The sequence below is a fragment of the Saimiri boliviensis genome, chromosome 9 (assembly GCF_048565385.1).
Source record: "Saimiri boliviensis isolate mSaiBol1 chromosome 9, mSaiBol1.pri, whole genome shotgun sequence".
Taxonomy (NCBI): Eukaryota; Metazoa; Chordata; class Mammalia; order Primates; family Cebidae; genus Saimiri; species Saimiri boliviensis.
The window spans coordinates 53257596-53274326 of NC_133457.1; the positions used below are offsets into that span (position 1 = coordinate 53257596).

Below are 16731 nucleotides of genomic sequence, written 5' to 3' on the forward strand. Positions count from 1 at the left end.
GTTCAAGTGATTCTCATCCCTCAGCCTCCTGAGTAGCTGAGATTACAGGCATATACTACCACGCCCAGGTAGTTTTTTTGTTTTTAGTAGGGATGGGGCATCACCATGTTAGCCAGGATAGTCTGGATCTCCTGACCTAGTGATCCACCCACCTCGGCCTTCCAAAGTGCTAGGATTACAGGTGTGAGCCATCAGGCCTGGCTTCCTCTGTGATTTTTAAAAACTGTTTCTATAGGCCGAGTGTGATGGCTCACTGGCTGTTATCTCAACACTTTGGGAGACTAAGGTAGGTGGATTGCTTCAGGGCAGATTGAGGGTGGATTCTTTGAGGAGTTCCAGACTAGCCTGGCCAACATGGTGAAACCCATCTCTACTAAAAATACAAAAATTAGCTGGGCAGGGTGGCACATGCTGAGGCAGAAGAATCCCTTGAACCTAGGAGGCAGAGGTTTCAGTGAGTCAAGATCACACCACTGCACTCCAGCCTGGGCAACAGAGCAAGACTCTGTCTCAAAAAAAAAAAAAAAAAAAAAAAAAGAATGTTTCTGTTTATTCATCATATTTCTCATTTTGTTTTCCGGATTTCATTTAGTTTTCTATTTGGATTTTTTGTGTGTCTGTGATTCCTTAAACTTCTTGAAGAGGATTACCCTGAATTACCTGTCAGACAGTTCTTAAATCTTCAGTTCTTCTGAATCTATTGCTGGAGCTTTACTGATTTTGTTTGGTAGTGTAATACTTTCTGGATTTAAGTTGATGCATGTGTATTTGAGGAGATAGCTACCTCTTCCACTTTTTGCAGGTTTTCTTCAGCAATATTAGACCATTACTTCTTAGTATCAGAATTTGAACACTGGCTTCTTGTTTTTTTCTTGGTCTGGCTGGCAAGGACTTACAGTGAATTCTGGAATTTAAACAGTGTTCCAGAATCAAGTCACTGCCTTTCTGTTCTTTCTTAGTCTGGTGAAGACTCTTAGTACTGGGGCTTAAACACTGTTCTGGAACTATATTGCTGTCCTGACATTATTTCCCAGCCTGGGGAGTATTTAAGAGAGTACCACAACTTAATCCCGGCCTCTTAGTTGTTTTTAGGCCAAGGAAAGATTTTATACAGTCGCCTGGGATTTCTGGAAAATCCAGCTAGGGATTCGATCCTTATCTTGGATTGTGCCCCTTGTAGTGCTTTCGCAGCAGCCACTCCCTTCAGTGTGGCATTGCCAACAAAGTGCTCAGTGACCACCAAGATCTGTGTGTGTCAGTCGCTGTTATCAGCACTCTATTCTTTCTCCCCAGTTTACCCTAGGTGGTTCAGGCCTCCTGGTACTCCCAGTGGTTCCCATGTGATGGAACTGGAGTTTGGGCTTCTTGTGGTGATTCCCAGCCTAGCAAGGAGAGCGATTTTTCACTTCCAGTTTCCTCTTATCTCAGCAATCATGGGTATAGGGAAATTCTCTGAGTGGTGTTTTGCCGGCTTGTAGGGAGGGGGCAGTTGGCACAGTGTGAAAAGACTGTTTCTCTTACTAATCATAGTTTCTTGATTCTTTGGGCCCAGAGGGTTTCTCCGCTTCTCTTCAGAGTTTTAGCATATTCAGGTTGGTATTCTTATGTTTGAATAGTTTCTGGTTGTATTTTTGTGTGGGGAGTGATGCTGCACAATCTTCTGTTCCACCATCTTGCTGGTACCACAACACCAAAATAAAATTTTATTAGAATATTTTCCACAGAAATTCAGAAGGATAATCCTCCATTGGTTATTGTTTCTTTGTGAAAATTAGGCCAATTCTTAAGCAAACAGAAGTTCACTCCATAAATGTATTTTAGGCCCCTGTCCTGAAGAAATTTACAGTTTGATGACTTGATTAATGATCTCTTTTATCACTCTTCCAGCATTTAATATGGTGACTTAAAAATATCTTAAATAGGTCGTAGAGTATCCCCAAGAGTTTTATGATCAGCTTTCAAAGATACATAACTCTCCACAGGTACACACACTTGGTATCTGTTAGTCCAGTCATAAGCTATCCACAGTATTAACCAATCATCCAGAAAGTAGTAAGACCTGTCTGAAATAAATATTTTAATAAGTCATCCAAAATTCCACATTTTTATACTCAAAATTTTAGCAAATTCCTCAGTACCTCATATTTATATGCACTAACTGCATTTATTTAAATTGATACAACCTGGGCGTGGTGGCTTATACCTGTAATCCCAGTACTTTGGGAGGCTGAGGCAGGTGGACCATTTGAGGTCAGGAGTTCGAGAGCAGCCTGGCCAATATGGCGAAACCCCATCTCTACTGAAAATATGATAAATTAGCCTGGCATGGTGATGCACACCTGTAATCCCAGCTACTTCAGAGACTGAGACAAGAGAATCGCTTGAACTCTGGAGGTGGAGGTTGCAGTGAGCTGAGATCGTGCAACTGCACTCGAGTCAGGGCGACGGAGTGAGAGTCTCCCAAAAAATAAATAAATGAATAAGTATATTTCTGTTATCATTAATATTCATATTTTCCATTTACCACTCCTCTGAAAGTCACACATAAAACAGAACCTTCTCTTAAATGATACCTATATAGATATAGCTTCAAGGTAAGTTCTCTAGTCCGCTAATATGCCCTTCTCCCCACTCCCTTAAAAACCTCAGCTTCTCTATAGTCATTTTCTGCTAGAGATTGGTTTCTTTTAGTATCACATGAAATTATTCTCATTTTATTCAGTTATTTTGCCTCTCATTTGAGAGGCCTACTCTGACTTTTATGTATAAACTAGTACATGCTATATACATAAATCTCTTTTTTTAATTTTTCTTTATAACCAGCAACAGTATATATTTGTCTACTGTTTATTCACTGCATTGAGAGCTCCCATGAGAACAGGAATTTTGTCACTGTTCCCTCCTAATAACGCTTTTACCTAGAGCACATGCCTTGAAATAAGGTACCTTTAGCAAGTTTTAAGTTTTGTTACAATAAATCTAAACAAATTAAAAATTTGAAATCATTTTCTGCAATATTTCAGATATTTTGTAAGTAGATGATTTTTTAAATATTTACCAATAGTGTCATTTTACTGGAAACTACTGGGTTCATGGATGATGTTTCTAGATAATAAGGCAGAAGCATAAAAGAATTCAAGAGGTAATCATGATTAAAAGCGTGAATTTTTGTAATTATCACTGAAACATTTGATTATATGTTATAATTACATGAGTGTGGAATCAGTGTTTAAGAAAATAGTACTCAGGCTGAGGCAGGCGAGACCAGCCTGGTCAACATGGTGAAACCTCATCTCTACTAAAAATATGAAAAGTTAGCCCAGCATGGTGGCACGCACCTATAATTTCAGCTACTTGGAAGGCTAAGGCACGAGAATTGCTTGATCTGGGAGGCGGAGGTAGCAGCAAGCCAAGATCGTGTCACTGCACTCCAGCCTGGGCAACAGAGCGAGACTTCTCAAGAAAAAAGAAAATAGAACTCAGTTTAAAATTACATACTCTAGTATCAGTCATATAGGATTATAGCAGTGCTTATCATTTTCATACACATTTAAACATTGATTGTTCATCAGTAAAAGTTTCCCTTTACAGCTTATATATAGTTTAACCTGTATGACATTGTTCAGATGCCGTCGTTTTCTGACCTATAATGACGTCGGTTACCTATTTCTATTGAAATAGATTGATAATCTGATCTCTGATATTCTTTCTTTTTTTCTTCTTCTTCTTTTTTTTTTTTTTTTTTTGTTAAACACTGAACTGAAATCTGTGGTGAGGGAAGACTAAAGTTCATATTCATGTAACTTTGTAATGCCCTGTTATTTACTTCCAGGCTATTTAGCAGACATGACCCACAAGCAGAAGAAGCATTAGCAAAGAGGAGAGGAAGAAACAGCCCAAATGGAAACCTCATTAGGATGCTGGTTCTGTTCTTTCTTGAAAGTGAGGTAAAAAATGTTTCCAATAACTTCTTATTTCTTTTAATGATATTACCTGTTAAATAAAATTGTTGCTTCATTTCATTTTTTTGATCAAATAAAAATAAGTCTGTTTCTTATAAAGTTGCCTTCATGAATTGCATGATTATAGAATCAGTCCTTTACCTTTTGCAGAAAAGTTCTAAACATGTATATAGGTGCGGATCCACACTGAATACAGACTGGCAATTGTTACACTTTTACAGTATTGCAATACTTCATACTTTTTTTTTTTTTTTTTTTTCTTAGACAGGGTGCCACTTTCACCAAGGCTGGAGTGCAGTGGTGCAGTCTTGGCTCACTGCAACCTCTTTCTCCCGAGTTCAAGGGCTTGTCCTGCCTCAGCCTCCTGAGTAGCTGGGACTACAGGCACCCACCACCATGCCCGGCTAATTTTTGTATTTTTGGTAGAGACAAAATTTTACCATGTTGGCCAGGCTGGGCTCAAACTCTAGACCTCAGGTGATCTGCCTGTCTCAGGCTTCCTAAGTGCTAGGATTATAGGCATGAGCCACTGTGCCCAGCCTGCATACCTTTTTCTTTTATCATTACCTTTTGTTTTTATGCCTGTAACTTTTACATTACATTATACAGTTTGTTAAAATTGTTGGACTGTTAATACCACTGTTTTTATCTTGTTTGAAAATTATTTAGTAAGGAGAAAGAAAAATATGAATTCATATTTTAATTGATAGTTGCACAAACCTCATAGCAATATTTCCATGTTCTATATTCAGTTATTACGAATTTCCCAAAGAAGCCACGCACGATGGCTCATGCCTGTAATCCCAGCACTGTGGGAGGCCGAGACAGGTGGATTACCTAAGGTCAGGAGTTCGAGACCAGCCTGGCCAACATGGTGAAACCCTGTCTCTACTCTTAAATACAAAATTAACCAGTGCTGCACACCTGTAACCCCAGCTACTTGGGAGGCAGAAGCAGGAGAATTGCTTGAACCTGGAAGGCAGAAGTTGCAGTGAACTGAGATTTCACCATTGCCCATTACCTGGACAGCAAGAGGAAAACTTCGCTTCAAAAAAGAAAAAAAGAAATTTCCCATAGAGTGCTTATTTCTAGGGCATAAATGATAAGGTTTCTTCTTGTTTTTGTTAGTTTGTTTTTAACATTTTTAAAGATTCACCCTTGACTGGCTCTATTTCAGCAGAGGTAATTACCCAATGTAGGTGTGTTCAGAAATTTTAAGCTTAATAACTTGAGGTGATTATTTTTATTCTAAGTGATTTGTCATAAAAGGAATCACTATAAGATTTGTTTATACAGTGAATCCCTTTAATGTATTTATCTGGCAGAGAAGTTAACAGGCAAAGAAAACTTGAGGTATATTATTAGGGGTAACATAGAAGCCAATCAAAGATGATTCAGAATACATCTAAAAAAACAAAAGTCACCAGGAAAATGAGATTAGTTTATCTTGTATACAAACTTAGAAGAAAGCCTGGAAAAAAGTTTATTTTATACACTTCACATCCAGCAGAGTAACATAGTAAAAATCCATGTAAATGTAAACATTGTTTTATATATAATTTTATTTATGCTATATAGAATTTATAAATAAAATTTAATATGCTTTTATTTTGCTATGCATTGGATTTTGTGTGTGTGACCGAGTTTTGCTCTTGTTACCAAGGCTGGAGTGCAATGGCGTGATCTTGACTCACGGCAACCTCCCCCTTCCAGATTCAACCCATCCTCCTACCTCAGCTTCCTGAGTTGCTGGGATTACAGCGCTGCCAGCACTCCCAGCTAATTTTTGTATTTTTAGTAGAGATGAGGTTTTGCCATGTTGGCCAGGGTGGTCTCAAACTCCTGACCTCATGGTGATTCACCCATCTTGGCCTCCTAAAGCGCTAGAATTACAGGCGTGAACCACTGTGCCTGGCCTATACAATGGATCTTTATTCATTACTGAGTTACCTTTTTTATTCATCTGAATTTTAAGAGTACAAATACTGCTTGCCAGCTACCTGATTTTTACATTTTTTGCTTTATTTTTTGTAGAATTATGACACCAAAAATTGTTTTTAGACAACCTTTTTTTTCTTTTTGAGATGGAGTCTCACTCTGTTGCTCAGGTTGGAGTGTAGTGGTGCAATCTCGACTCACTGCAACCTCCGCCTCCTGGGTTCAAGCAGTTCTCCTGCCCCAGCCTCCCAAGTACATGGGACTACATGCGTGCACCACCACACGCGGCAAATTGGCAAATATTTTGTATTTTTAGTACAGTTGGGGTTTCACCATGTTAGCGAGGATGTTCTTGATCTTCTGACCTCATGATCCTCCTGTCTTGGCCTCCCAGAGTGCTGGGATTATAGCCATGAGCCATTGCACCCAACCTTTTTTTTTTTTTTTTTTTTTAAGTGTTTCATTTCCATTTAAATGCCAGGGATTTTTTTTTTTTTAACTCAATTACTTTTTTATTGGTACATAGTAGATTTACTAATTTTGGAGTACATGTGATGATTTAATACATTCATATATAATTTATAAAAATTGAATGAAATTGGGATATTCACACCTCAAATATTTGTCTTCATGCTAGAAACATTCTAAATATTCTCTTCTCATTATCTAGAAATACACAGTAGATTATTGCAAACTATAGTCACCATACTGATCTACCCTATCAAACTTTATTTTTGTACTCATTACATTAATCAGTGACTTCAAAGCCTTTCTCATAGCTTTGTCTTTCACCGCTAACAGATTTTTGATGTAAAATGTCTGAAAGGTGATTGTAGCCTTTTACCCTCACTAGCGTGTTAGATTTTTTTTCCCTCAATCACAGATTTACCTGGTGTTCATGTAGAAGTTTGAGACCAGTGTTTTCTTGCTATCACAAATGCCCTAAGACAGAAAGACTATCATAAATACTATCTCAAGCCAATCACTAACTGATCTTGTTGCTCTGATTGTTATTAGTAATAATGGTGAATTTGAAACTCTTATTAGAAAATGGATGAATGCATTATCTTTCCCTTCTGATTTACATATTGAGTTTTAAAAAACTGGGTGTTGGTGTTAAGAGAATGCATTCTACTGTACCACCACCTTGCACTCAGAAAAATTAGTAAATTATTAAATAAGCCAAGATCTGCATTAAAATTAGCTACCACAAACTCAAAGTTTCTGATAGGAACAGTGACATGATTCAAAAACTGAATTTTAATATGCCTTAGTTCAAGACATGGAAAAATCATTCTTCAGAATGCTGACTTATGCTAATGGAATTATACTACTTAAAGCCTTAAATTAATGCTGTCAACTCCTCCACCGAAAACCTCAGGCTAAGTAATCAAGATGAAAGAGATATCATCAGTTCACCAAAACAGTGAGGAATTTGTGGAAGCTATAGAGCAAATGGGAAAAGACTATGAATTCCATTAGCCACCTGAGGTAAAAATAGAAAATCTTTTTTTAACAAAATAGTATTATAATTCTATTTTATTACTAGTTATTGGGTTTTGTTTTTTTTTTTTACTTTTATTTTAGGTTCAGGGTCAAATATGGAGGTTTGTTATATAGGTAACTATGTGTCACAGGGTGTTGTACAGATTATTTTATCATCCAGGTATTAAGCCCAGTGCCCAGTAGCTATCTTTCTGCTCATCTTTCTCTTCCCACCCACCACTCTCAAGTAGACCTCAGTCTCTGTTGTCTCCTTCTTTGTGTTTGTAAGTTCTTAACGATTTAGCTCCCGCTTATAAATGAGAACATGTGATATCTGGCTTTCTGTTCCTGTGTTATTTTCCTAAGGATGGTAGCCACTAGTTCCATCCATGTTCCTGCAAAAGACTTGATCTCATTCTTATTTTGTAGCTGCATAGTATTCCATGGCGCATATATATATATATGCATCATATTGTCTTTATCCAGTCTGTCATTCATGGCATTTGGTTGATTCCATGTCTTTCCTAGTGTGAATGGTGCACAGAAATGTTTTTCTTTGTTTGTTTGTTTTGTTTTAACTGACATTTTCTGCTGGAACTGTGAAATACACCAAAGATCAGAGCAGCAGAGACTGGTGAAAGAGTAACCTCTAAGTAGTAATTATGTAGCTATCCTTTAGCTGAGCCTATTCCTGACTTTAGAACTGCTAGTCCAGGCATTTGGGATATGGATGATGGGTCTGAGAAGCAAAGTAGTGAATGCTGTAGATAATTTATGGCCACTAGGAGGGACTGGAAATTTTTCCATTCAGAAGACAAGTTGAATACTTATATGACAGGAGGAAAGTCTCCTGGTTGTAGATTCCCTCTTTCTCCTTTACAACCAAAGGAACCAGGAAGAAGAAAACAACACACTGATGAAAAGATTTAATTAACACCCCAGTATACAAAGAAGCTTTTATGAAAGAGAAAGCATATACATAGAAATTTAAAACTTTATTTCTAAAAATAAAAGGGAGGAAAATCAATAAATGGCCTGAATGTATACAACCAAGGATTAGCTGTAGAGCCAAGGGATTTTTCCAGAAAACAATTCAAAAGAGGAAAAGAAATGAAAAGTATGGGCCAGGTATGGTGACTTGCGCCTGTAATCCCAGCACTTTGGGAGGTCAAAGTAGGCAGATCACCTGAGGTCAGGAGTTTGAGACCAGCCTGGCCAACATAGCAAAACCCTGTTTCTACTAAAAATAAAAAACAATTAGCAGGGCTGCATGGTGGCACACACCTGTGGTCCCAGCTACTGAGGAGGCTGAGGCAGAAGAGTCTCTTGAACCTGGGAAGCAGGAGGTGACTGTGAGCAGAGATCGTGCCACTGCGTCCTGGGCAGCTAGACTCCATCTCAAAAAAAAAAAGAAAAGTATGAAAAAGAAATTAAAGTACAGTACAGATTAAGAAATTTTATTGTATTGTTTAGTAGGAGCTCTGTAAGATAACAGAAACAATGAAGAGAGGCCAGGCACAGTGGCTCATGCCTGTAATCCCAACAATTTGGGAGGCCGAGGTAGGCAGATCACTTAGGAGTTCAAGACAACCTGGCTAACATGGTTGAAAGCCTGTGTCTTCTAAAAATACAAAAATTAACCAGGTGTGTGGTGCATGCCTATAATCCCAGCTACTTAGAAAGCTGAGTCTGGAGAATCTTTTGAACCCGGGAGGCAGAGGTTGCAGTGAGCTGTGATTATGCCACTGCACTCCAGCCTGGACAACTGAGTGAGACTCTGTCTCTAAAATAAAATAAAATAATATAAAATAATAAAAAAGAAACAATGAAGGGAAAAAACTAAAAGGACAGGCAGTCAGATTACTGCCTAATAGACTCTATATCCAGATCATTACTTGAACATGTTTTGTAGGAAAGTGAAAAATGGATAATATAAACGGGGAAAAAGGAGTATAAGAAACATTGGTAAACAAATAAATTTGAAGAAAAAAACCTAAAAAATATGACATTGAAGTTTAGGGCAAATATCTACTATTTTTTAAATGTAGGAGTACAATGCTCAAATTCAATAAAGAGAAGTGAAAAACAGGCTAAGGGTTTTGGTAATAGAAAAATGTTAGAAAATAAAACCCTACATGAAGGACAGATGAAGTAACCAAGAAAACATCACAAATAGAGCACAGAGAATACAATGCCAGCAATATTTCCAGCATGAATTATCCTAGTAACATGCTTATTAAATGCAGACTATCATTTGGGATTGAAATAAAGAAATGAAAAATAGCTATATGCTATTTACAAACACCTCTTAAAATAACATAGGAAGTTTATAAATAATAGGCTGGATAAAGGCTGAAATAACTAATAAATGGTTATATAAAGATAGCAGAGGGGGCAATATCATACAAGATAATCCAGAATTAAAGAGCAAAAGCATTAAGAGGAATAGAAGGGATATTTTATATTTATTGAAGCTGCCAAATATATACAGTTGTAAATCTTTATATGTCTATTCTATAGAAATACACATAATCAAGCATAAAAGTATATTCAGCTGATATTTATATTGTAAAATATATAAAACAAAATTTACCTTATGAAGTATACAATTCATTGGCATTAAGGACATTCATATTACTGTGCAGTCATCACTGCCATCCATCTCCAGAACTTTTTCAAATCTTCTCAAACTGAAACTGTGCCCATTAAACAATAACTCTTCAATTTAGCATGGGTTAATGGCAACAGTTTTGAAACAATTTATTTTTCTTTTTTCTGCTGCCATTGTTAAGCTTTGATTCCGAGTTGTGCACCTCTTGTGCCTGTGGCTGTTGGAATAATGATATGGATGGTCTAAGGATAGTTTCTCAGAATATGTGAATTCAGAAAGTTTAAAGATATCTTCCTCAGACCTTTGCCTATGTTATTTACAAGCAAAGATGTTACTCAGTATTATTTACTCTGGCTTTGATGGAATTCGCCGGGACATGTTGTTTATGTGGTGTTTGTTTGGCATTTCTGGAGCCAGTGTGTTGAGATTTTAAATGTAGTAGAAATTAAGTATTGAATTAGTGTCAGAAAAAGCAGAGAGTCATTAAAATTCATGCCAAAACCAGGCTAGTAATGTGGCAAATTCATCTCTAAGAAAAAACAAAAATTAGCCAGATGTGGTAGCACACACCTGTAGTCCTAGCTACTCCAGGGGCTAAGGTGGGAGGATCACTTGAGCCTAGGAGGTCAAGGGAGCAGTGAGCCGTGATTGTGCCACTGCCCTCCAGCCTGTGCAACACAGCAAGACCCTGTCTCAAAAAAACCGCTGAAGTTAAGAGTAATCATAGAGATAGGAATGAGGAGGAAAATCAACTCAAGTGCTGCATGTGCCAAGATAAGAGTAGATAACCAGTAGTAGGTCTAGAAGGGTAACTCATACTTTTGGGCCACAACTCATGATGAGAAAAACATTTTCTCTCACAAGTACAGCACATATAACAAATTACAATTAATGAAATAGTATTTACGCTTTCTATGTGCTATGCGCTCTTTTCTACGGTGCATTATTTTTTTAATCTTCGTTCTCAATGCATTGAATTGGGTCAGCACCCAAGAGTAGGTTGCAGTCTGTGGTTTGACTAACACTGATTACAAGGATTTTTTAACTAACTGAATGTAGTGAGCCTCAAAAGTGGAAGATCTTTTATATAAGGGAAGAGAAGTTACTTGTAATTAGCAGAAGCCACAACAGTGCCAACAACTTCTGTGCTTACCTTCCCTGAAGAGCTTCATTAGAGTGATATTCTCAGGGCCCAGAGCAGTGGCACACACTTGTAATCCCAGCACTTTGGCAGGCCAAGGCAGGCAGATCTCTTGAGGTCAGGAGTTCAGCGCCAGCCTGGCCAACAAGGTGAAACCTTATCTCTACTAAAAATACAAAAATTAGCCAGTCATCGTGGCATGGACCTGTAATCCCAGCTACTCGGGAGGCTGAGGCAAGAAAAAAATCGCTCGAACCCAGGAAGGTAGAGGTTACAGTTAGCCAAGGTCGAGCCACTGCACTCCAGTCTGGGTGACAGAGCAAGACTCCATCTCCAAAAAAAAAAAGGTGGAGTGGGGATAATATTTTCGAAGGCTTAGCGACTGGCAAGTGGTAGAGAGTTTGATGTGAAGTGTTTGATGAATACCTTAACTGTGATTGTTTACTGTGGGAACATGGGTTCCAAAGAAAATTGTCAAGGAAATAATGACCAACAGGAAAGGGGGTGGAGTATGAAATGTAGTGAGGCCAGTGGAAATGAGAGTAGAATAATAGAGAGATGGGGTAACTTACATTTTTTACTTTGACTAAGATGACAGAGGTATGATGTAAGTACAGCTGCTATCAGAGTTTCTAATGGAATTCTGAAGGAGAATGATTAATTTCGTTTAAAAATAAATGATAGTTGAAGAGACGACAAGGAGTAGCAAAAAGTGACCTAGATCTAGCATATAACTTCAGAAATTTTCTAACTAGGTATGTTCTATTTCCTCATCTATAAATGATATAATTGGACTAAGGAGATTCTTAATTTTACTACTGTAAATGTTAAAAAGTTGATTCTACATACTGCATCTACACTATTGACAGTGGAATATGAATATGTATATGGTTCTCTAAGTGGTTTTTAGAATCATAGAGACCAAGCCATTTTAATTATAAAAAAATGATTTCTTAACTCAGATTATTAGTAGTTTCTTTATTAAATGTTGTTTGGTGATACTTAATTTCTTCTTTTTAGTTACATGAACATGCAGCCTACTTGGTGGACAGTTTATGGGAGAGCTCTCAAGAACTGTTAAAAGACTGGGAATGTATGACAGAGTTGCTGTTAGAAGAACCAGTTCAAGGAGAGGAAGGTATAGTATTTTCACAAGTTAATTTACATGATGTGCATTTTCATTGGTAGATATGCAATTATGTATTGATGACTTCTTAAAAATGAGTATATATAAACGTGCTATGTATTTTCACAAAGAGAGCAATTTGTTTTCTTTAATAAGTAAGGATGTCTCAGTCATTTAAAACATCTTTATATATTAACACTGCTACCACGCCATATAAATTTTTAAAAATCCATGTGTGTCATGTAATAGTCAGATTTTTTTTTTCTTTACTTTTTCTTTTTTAAATGTAAGTGACAGGGTCTTGCTCTGTCACCCAGGCTGGAGTGCAATGGCCCAATCACTGCTCACTGCAGCCTTGAGCTACTGGGCTCAAGGGATCCTCTTACCATAGACTATAGGTACAAGCCACCACACTCAGCTAAGTTGTTAATGTTTTGTGGAGACAGGGATCTCACTATGTTGCCCAGACTGCCTCAAGCAGTCTTCCTGCCTCCGCCTTCCAAAGTGCTGGGGTTACAGGCATAAGCCACCGCACCTGGCCAAAAGGATTTTCTTGATGCTGATTTGAGATAACAAAATACTGATGTACTTAATGATTTTTTAAAGTGCATCTGGAATTTTTTTTGGCTTCATTTATATGTGAACTTGGAAAAACCTTTTATACCTAATGATTTAATTAGACCATAGCCATCCCCTCTTTTGTTATATTTTCTTTAAGGTGAAAATCAGGAAATCAGAGATAAGGTCATTTACCTGGCTATTCAAGAAATAGGGGACATGATAGCCACATGGTAATTTTTGAAGTATGCATCTTTTTAAATGCTACAATATGCACAGCAAATTGAACATGTATACCTAGTAGAGAGGTTGTGTTCTAAAAGCTTATATGCATGTTAGCTCATTAGAACTAGAAATGCTTATTTCTATGTATGGTTGTGTTTTCAAACTAACCCACAGCAGTACTTTAAAGAACTGGTAACTCATTTAAATCATACAACAGCCTTAGAATGTTACTGATGCCTTGATGTAAGTAAGGCTGATGGTAGATTGAACATGGACTTCAGAATCTAAAGAAAATTTTTTTTTATTTGGTGACTGAGTGTTGCTCTGTCTCCCAGACTGGAGTGCAGTGGTGCAATCTCAGCTCTCTGAAACTTCTGCCTCCCAGATTCATGTGATTTTCCTGCCTCAGGCTCCTGAGTAGCTGGGACTACAGCCTCATACCACCATGCCTGGCTAATTTTTGTACTTCTATTAGAGACAGGGTTTCACCATGTTGACCAGACTGTTCTCAAACTCCTTATCTTAGGTAATCTTCCCACCTCGGCCTACCATAGTGCTTGGATTACGGGCATGAGCCACCTTGTCTGGTGAGAATCAAAAGAAATAGTGATTCAGATTTTTGATTCAGATTTTTAATTCTGCCTCTTGCTACTTACATTCTCAAATTATCTGATCCATAGTTTGCTTTTTTCTATAAAAGACATTATTTACTTGTGTACCTTATAGACTTATGAAGATTAGGCAAGAAAATGTTCTATTGAGTTCCTTTTCTGCTTCCTCTACCCTCCTGTGTGGTTCAATCTTTTGAAATAATACAAATGCATAATGAGCCATCCTCCGTAGTAGACCACCCATACAGGTTACTGGGAGAGTGAGCATCCCCCAGCGTTCTTTCTAAGCTGTGATACTCATTAAACACAGATATACTCTGGTAAACTGGCCCAAAATGCCTCTTTTTTTTTTTTTTATTTATTTTTTTTTTTTTTTGACATGGAGTTTTGCTTTTGTTGCCCAGGATGGAGTGCAATGGCGCAATTTCAGCTTATCGCACCCCCAACTTTCAGGTTCAAGTAATTCTATTGCCTCAGCCTCTTGAATGGTTGGGATTACAGATATGCACCACCACACCTGGCTAATTTTGTATTTTTAGTAGAGATGGGGTTTATCCATGTTGGTCAGGCTGGTCTTGAACTCCTGACCTCAGGTGATCTGACCATCCCTAATCCCTCCCAAAGTGCTGGGATTGGGATTACAGGCATGAGCCACTGTGCCTGGCCATCCTCTTCTAAACTTAAAATATTTTTCTTAATTATTATGACACAAATCCTTCCCAAACTTTTCTCAGACCTTTTAAGGAAAAGCTTATTATGCTATGTCTCTTGCTGTAATTATTATTTACTTTATTTGCACATGGTTTTTCACCCCATGATCTCCTTAGTAAGAAGGTGACCCTCAACTGAATGACATGGCTCACGCCTGTAATCCCAGCACTTTGGGAGGCCGAAGCAGGTGGATCATCGCTGTTCAGAAGTTCAAGACCAGCCTGGCCAACATGGTGAAACTCTGTCTCTACTAAAAATACAAAAATTAGGGGTGTTGGCAGGTGCCTGCAATACCAGCTGCTTGGGAAGCTGAGGCAGGAGTATCACTTGAACCCTGGAGGCAGAGGTTTCAGTGCGCTGAGATCACACCACTTCACTCCTGCCTAGGCAACAGAACGAGACTCCGTCTCAAAAGAAAGAAGATGGTCCTATAGTTAAGTTGACAGGGCCCTCTGCTCTCTAGTTGAAACTGTCCACTGTATTTTGAGTCCATTCACTTTTGTGATCACAGGAATATGAACATACACTCTGTTGCCCAGGTTGGAGTGCAGTGACGTGATCTTGGCTCACTATAACCTCTGCCTCCCAGGCTTAAGCAATCCTCCCACCTCAGCTTCCCAAGTAGCTGGGACTACAGGCATGCACCACCATGCCTGACTAATTTTTTGTATTTTTGGTAGAGACAAGGTTTCACTCTGTTGGCCAGGCTGGTCTTGAACTCCTTACCTCAGGTGATCCACCCGCCTCGGCCTTTGAAAGTGCTAGGATTACAGGTGTGAGCCACCACTCCCCAGCTTACACATTCTGTTTCTAACTAGCCTCAATATTTTCCCTGATAAAAAATAATTTTCCTTCTAATGACTACTGCCTAATCGACACTTAAGTAGAGGGGCTCAGATTAGTGTTCATTGATAGTTTTCATTCATTTTTCTTACCTTGTTTGCAGCCATAAAATTGCCAGAGTGAGTTAGAGCTTCTCAATTCTTATTCCAAGTCATTTTCTGTATGTCATCCCACATTCTATAAGGTTATTTCCAAGAAGAAGGAAGGCAAAGAATATAAGAAAGGAAGAGACAAGGTGGTATGCCTTGGTATTGTTAACTTGCTCTCATATAAATAAGATGTGAAAGTAAATAATAATTACTAAGTCTTTCAGTCATGAAGGTGGTCTAGATGGATTTTACTTGTTAAAATATATACTATTAGGTGTTTCATTGTGTTTAAATTCAGTTGACATTGGATTTTTTTTTTATTTCCGGTCAAAAGATTGGTTTGACTTGATTTGGGTTTGGCCGGGCGCGGTGGCTCAAGCCTGTAATCCCAGCACTTTGAGAGGCCGAGGCGGGTGGATCACAGGGTCAAGAGATCGAGACCATCCTGGTCAACATGGTGAAACCCCGTCTCTACTAAAAATACAAAAAAAAAAAAAAAAATTAATTGGGCATGGCGGCGTGTGCCTGTAATCCCAGCTACTCAGGAGGCTGAGGCAGGAGAATTGCCTGAACCCAGGAGGCGGAGGTTGCGGTGAGCCAAGATCGCGCCATTGCACTCCAACCTGGGTAACAAGAGTGAAACTCTGTCTCAAAAAAAAAAGAAAAGTAACTTACCAGATGAGAACATTTTTCAAAGTCAACCACAGTTTTAGTGGCTGAATCTAGGTAGGCATAGTCTCAGAAATTAGGCATAACAGTTGCAGAACCATATCTACATAATAACTTTTTTTTCTGCACCTCCCTCTGCCTTAACTTTTTTTATACATTTTATCTTTATGCATGTTATTCCACATGCAAACCACACAGAAGCTCTGGCATGGAGTGACATCTAAATTAATTTTCTGTGCTAGTATTTTACTGTATTTTATGATAACAGAATGCTGCCAGTAACCTTTTTTTTTTTTTCCAGACTGATTAGAAATTAAGTAATTTTTTTAGATAGGTGGAATGTGGTAGAATTCCAGTGGTGAAGGCTCTAGTTAGCAGTTGGAGATGTAGGATTAAATTTTGGGAAAACAGACACACTGTGACAGACTACCATCATCAGTTTAAATCACAGTGGCCTTAGGACTGTCTTGCAGTATTTTTATGGGTGTGTGGGAAGGGAGGGGGGTGTTTCACAGCAAAATGAACTTTCTGGATAAATTTTTAGTATAATGTGAATGTCTGGGTTCTTGTCAACAGTTCTGCCACCAGGTAACAAGACCATAGCCAAATCATGTAGCTTCTGGATCTCTCCTTCTTAAAGTATAAAATGAGAAACTTTTTTTAAATCTATTTTTTGAGACTGAGCCTCATTCTTTCGCCCAGTTTGTAGTGCAGTGGCAGATCTCAGCTGACTGAAACCTCTGCCTCCAGGGTTCAAGCGAT

At 38.2% G+C, this 16731-nt stretch overlaps 1 protein-coding gene across 5 annotated transcripts in view; it reads left to right on the forward strand.

Moving 5' to 3' along the window:
* STAG1 (STAG1 cohesin complex component) overlaps positions 1-16731 on the forward strand; it is a 417614-nt gene that overhangs the window by 284142 nt on the left and 116741 nt on the right. For all 5 annotated transcript variants that reach the window (XM_074405880.1, XM_074405879.1, XM_003930952.4 and 2 more), the window contains 2 exons: positions 3833-3947; positions 12158-12275. In XM_074405880.1, coding sequence (XP_074261981.1) covers positions 3833-3947; positions 12158-12275 — 233 coding nt within the window. The remainder of the gene's footprint in view (positions 1-3832; positions 3948-12157; positions 12276-16731) is intronic.